The following is a 4,751-nucleotide window of genomic DNA, read 5'->3' on the forward strand; positions in this document are numbered from 1 at the left end:
CAGGATTTTTCAAAAATTTCACTGAGAAATCTTTCTTGTTTAAGAGCCGCGTCCGGACGGGATGGCACATCGTCCGGACGGTCGCACGTCCGCTTCAAGTAATTTCCTTATAAGGCTTCGTGTGTCCGGACCATGGGGGATGAGTGTCCGGACGGCTGAACTTCAACACGTAATTTCCATATCTGCTATGCGCGCGTTCGGACCAAGATAGGCAGTCGTCCGGACGGTTGAAGTCGAATCGACAATTTCCATATTAGATGCACGCGCGTCCGGACCAAGGCTGACTGATGTCTGGACGGTGATATTTGAATTGCGATTCTTGCCTTGAGGAGACGCGCGTCCAGACGAGATACTACATCGTCCGAACGGTTGATCGATCTTTCCTTTATCGGAACTTGGAAAGAATCTGAGACTGGTCGAGTACCGAGAAGCGTTTAGACGGGCTCCTGAGACGTCCGGACGGATGCAAGCTGGACAGAAACTTCTCGACACAGTGGAGGGTCCGGACGGAGGTGCACGTCGTCCTGACGGAGGTGCACGTCGTCCGGACAGATGATGCTTGGTCTGACTGGCGTCCGGACTGTATGGCACGTCGTCCGGACGGATGGAACAGTGGTCAGATGTGCGTCCGGACGGGATGGCTCGATCGTTCGGACGGCTGACAGGGAACCGAAATCTTTGATCTTTCACTTAGTGCAAAGTCTTCTGAGAGTGCTTCTTTTTTTTTTCTTTTTTTTTTTTTTTCTTTTTTCTTTTTTGGAAAAGATGAGATCACATGTCCAATAGTGATCCCGGCCTAAATTTATTAGATAAAAGCCTCACTTTTGGAGGAGGAATACCATGATAACATCCAAAATTCACAGGATTTACAAAGAACCACCATCCCATGAAAGACAAACCACAACTTACTTCATTCTTAAGCAAGGTAAACCACAGTTATCTACCCGTAATATCCCTTTGAGTTCTTTAGGAATATTATTCAAATTATATTCATACGTAATCCTCGCACTACCACATTTACTGAGCCAGTCCGCAACTTGGTTACCCTCTCTAAAAACACGGTTAAACCGAGTATTCAGGCCACTGATGAGAATGAAAATTTCCTCCCAAAAATCCTCCAAGTACCAAACCCGACAACTACCTTTCTCGAACCAAGTCACAATCAGGGATGAGTCAAGTTCAACAACAATATTACGTAAACCCTTCGCCTTGCATTTTCGTAAACCAATTAGAACCCCCAATAATTCAGCTTTATTATTAGAACCAATACCAAAATACTCCGAAAATGCAACGATCAGATTACCTTTATGGTCTCTAATCAGCCCCCCCGCACTGATTCCCCCGGATTCACCAAACTACTACCATCCGTATTTAATTTGAACCAACCCAGCTCTGGCTTCTCCCAAGATACTGCAACAAAGTTGCTTTTCGAAGAAGAAACAACCGGCAAATTTAATTCTTTAAGAATTGCTTGATCATGCAAATTACCGGTATCCTTGAGCCTCAAACCAACCCAATGAATCCAGTATTTAACCTTCCGCCACAAAACATTAAAGCATACCTTTTGTCCCTCCATACGAGCCAAACACCTCCATATCCATAGATTCCAAATAATGATGCAGGGAATCAACCCAATCAAATTACCAACCTTTGAGGATTTTTTGGTTCTTCGAAACCAAGCTTCAACAGTAACCAACAAAAACCGAGTAGCCACATAAGGAATACCCAGGAAACTAGAGCATATTTGCCAAAGCTTAGCTGCAATCTTGCCACTGTAAAGCACATGATCCAGGTCCTCAAAGTCGCCCTGCGGACAGCATTCACATTTTGAGGCTAAAGAGATACCAATACGCCTTATACGGTCATCCACACTCAAGCTATTTGTCATTGCCTTCCACACAACAACTGAAATTTTTTTTGGTAAAGCAGAGTGCCAAATCCAGTTTGTCCATTGGTGCTTTGGAACCGAAATACGAAGCCAGTCCCAAACACTTTTTGTTGAAAATCTCCCATCCCTACTACCAAGCCATATTAAGCGATCCATTCCTGGTTAAGTGCCATCAATCTGAGAGAAAATATCCTCAACAACCTCTTGACCCACTAACTGAACAACCAAGTCCACATCCCAACTATGTTCCACCATGCAATCTTTCATTTTTAAGAAAGGCAAATCAGATATCTGAACATTCTGACATATAGGACCCGACTCCATCCACTTATCCCGCCAAAATGATAGGTTCCCGTCTTTCACACTCCATACGGATTTGTCAATAACCAGGGGAACTGCTTTAATAAGCATTTTCCAAAATCTAGAGCCTTTAGAGGAATCAACAAGGGAAAAATGTTGATTCTTCACGTACTTGGCTTTAAAGAAATGTGACCATAAGGTATCCTCCGAGAGGAATTTCCAGGCAAATTTGGATTGAAGGGAGCTGTAGACATCCATAATATTTCTGATCCCCATGCCCCGCCTTCATCCACGGGCCTGCAAACAGATTCCCAACTCACCCATTTCCTCTTTGGCCTTCCTTCAGACGAACCCTAGAAAAACGTACTAAAAAGTCTGTTAATCTTCCCAACTAAAAAGACTGATAATAAATGCACCAGCCAACTTGAAAGAACGTGCTTAATCAGAAGTAATCTGGCACCAGCAGAAAGATATCTCATCTTCCAACCCTCAATTGTTTTAGAAATTTTAACCAACAAGTCATCAAAATACCAAGATTTAACCCTACCAGAGAAAATGGGAACCCCCAAATATCGCGTTGGGAAAATCCCCATCGAAAAACCAGATACTCTAATCAGCTCCTGACGCCTAGAATCTGGTAAACGGTTGGAGAAAAATATAGATGACTTCGAGGCGTTGACCACTTGACTAGACCACTGGGCATAGATATCAAGAACTTCTAAAATGCTCCTCACATCTTTCTTTCTACCAGTCGAAAAAATAACCATATCATTCGCATAAAGCAAATGGGATATTAACGGGCCCTTTCTAGGCTGCAAATAATATCCAATAGTCCCATCCTGAACTTTCTTCCGCAACAATCTTGAAAACACCTCCTCCACCAAAATAAATAAATAAGGGGATAAAGGATCCCCCTGGCGAAGACCCCTACCAGGCTTTAAAAAACCTTTAGAAGTGCCATTCATAACCACAGAGAACCAAGAAGAAGAAACACAGTTGGAAATCAGCTTACAAAACCCCAAAGAAAACCTAAACGCATTCAGCACTTTCAACAAAAACTCCAGTCTACCGTATCATAAGCCTTGGCTATATCAATTTTCATCATAATGTTACCCCCCCCCCGAATTGGTTTATTTATGTCTTGAACCAATTCCTGTGTAAGACTTATGTTCTCAAAAATACTTCTGCCAGGCAGAAAGTCTCCTTGCTCTTCAGAAACCAAACGACACAAAATAGCAGATAATCGATTCACAATTAGCTTTGAACATATTTTATACACAACCGAGCAAAGGCTAATAGGCCTAAATTTATCAAAGGAACATGGGTCCGGCACTTTCGGAATCAAAACAAGAAAGGAAGCAGTCTAATACCTCAGAAATGCCGTACCCGCAAAAAAATCCCTGACTGCCTCGATCAAGTCTCTGAATAGTGGAATCCCTGTTTACAGCATCTTTACACACACAAGTGATTTTGTCCAGAATGAGGCCAAAATACTAACAAACTCCCCCTTTGGCCATTCTGGGACAAAAATCACTTGACCGGTTTGGAAATACATTCCCAGTCCAAACACAAAAATACACAGAAATTACTCCCCCTTTTTGTCACAACGGGACAAAGGGTAAAATAGAGTAATAACAACCAACTGTAATAAGAATTACTCCCCCTAACGGTCTCAGAAGAACCCGGGAAACAGAGTAATATAAGTCAAAATGTTTAATATAAGTCAAATGTCTCAAACAAAAAGACAACAAAACAAAACAAGAGGGAATCAAAATCAAACATCCTCAGGAATGGGTACAGTCCTAGCTGCATCATCCTCCTCATCACTACTGCTAGGATGATGATACTTCAGGCACTCCTGAAGGTCCAGCTGGTTTTGCTCTACACGCAGGTTAATGGAGTGTATCTCCTGCTGCATGGAGGACATAGTCACCTGCATAGCACTCATTCCCCCCTGAATGGCAGCAAGTGCCTCCATGATCTGTGAATAGTTGACCTCCAGCTCAGATGGTGGGACGGTCTGGGAGGATGAATCCATATCCAAAAAACCAACAAGCATGGTAGCAGCTATGGGCACCTCATCATCGGAGTCATCCCTCCGCAGCTGCACATTGGACTTCATCAATGTCTGCTTGTTGATGGGCTGCTGGATCTTCATCTTCGGTGACTCTCTCTAGATGGAGCTGTATCTCTAGTAGCTTTTCCTCGAGCTCTTGTATTCTAAGCAGCAATGAACTCTTTTTAGTTTCCAGGCTGTTCAGATCATAGAGGTGCTGCTTACGACCTTCCCTCAGCTTCTCATACTCTAAGTAGAGTGTCTTGTAGGCTTCCTTGAGCTCTTCCCCATTATCACTATGCTCTGAGTAATACGAGTCTTCTTCTTCAACATGTGGGGCTACAAAGGCCAGAAATTTTTCAGACTCTAGAGCGTCTTCTTCTGACTCATCACTGAGAGTCACATTGTAAGCTTTTCCCTTGCCCTTCTTCAGATTCCCGCAATCGGCCCGGATATGCCCAAAGCCTGAGCATTCAAAACATCGGGGTCCTCTAGGATCTCTCTTCC

At 43.3% G+C, this 4,751-nt stretch overlaps 1 protein-coding gene across 1 annotated transcript; it reads right to left on the reverse strand.

The window, feature by feature from the left end:
• Positions 1–2,050: 2,050 nt before the first annotated feature.
• On the reverse strand, positions 2,051–4,310 carry LOC133859207 (uncharacterized). Its single transcript, XM_062294535.1, has 4 exons — positions 4,122–4,310; positions 2,605–3,195; positions 2,361–2,541; positions 2,051–2,316 (listed from the first exon to the last, which is right to left on the reverse strand). Exons 1-4 carry the CDS (start codon positions 4,308–4,310, stop codon positions 2,051–2,053), a joined length of 1,227 nt encoding a protein of 408 aa, XP_062150519.1.
• Between the last annotated feature and the right edge of the window lie 441 nt (positions 4,311–4,751).

This window comes from Alnus glutinosa, chromosome 1 (assembly GCF_958979055.1).
Source record: "Alnus glutinosa chromosome 1, dhAlnGlut1.1, whole genome shotgun sequence".
In the NCBI taxonomy this organism is placed as follows: domain Eukaryota; kingdom Viridiplantae; phylum Streptophyta; class Magnoliopsida; order Fagales; family Betulaceae; genus Alnus; species Alnus glutinosa.

What these genes read in the sequence shown, in the direction of transcription:
- LOC133859207 (XM_062294535.1), bottom strand. Translation starts at nt 4,310, where the DNA reads ATGAAGTCCAATGTGCAGCTGCGGAGGGATGACTCCGATGATGAGGTG. An exon ending in GGGGAATGAGTGCTATGCAG is followed by an intron (nt 3,196 to 4,121) that starts GTGACTATGTCC and finishes GGGTTTTGTAAG; the next exon opens with CTGATTTCCAACTGTGTTTC. An exon ending in TCACATTTCTTTAAAGCCAA is followed by an intron (nt 2,317 to 2,360) that starts GTACGTGAAGAA and finishes ATTCCTCTAAAG; the next exon opens with GCTCTAGATTTTGGAAAATG.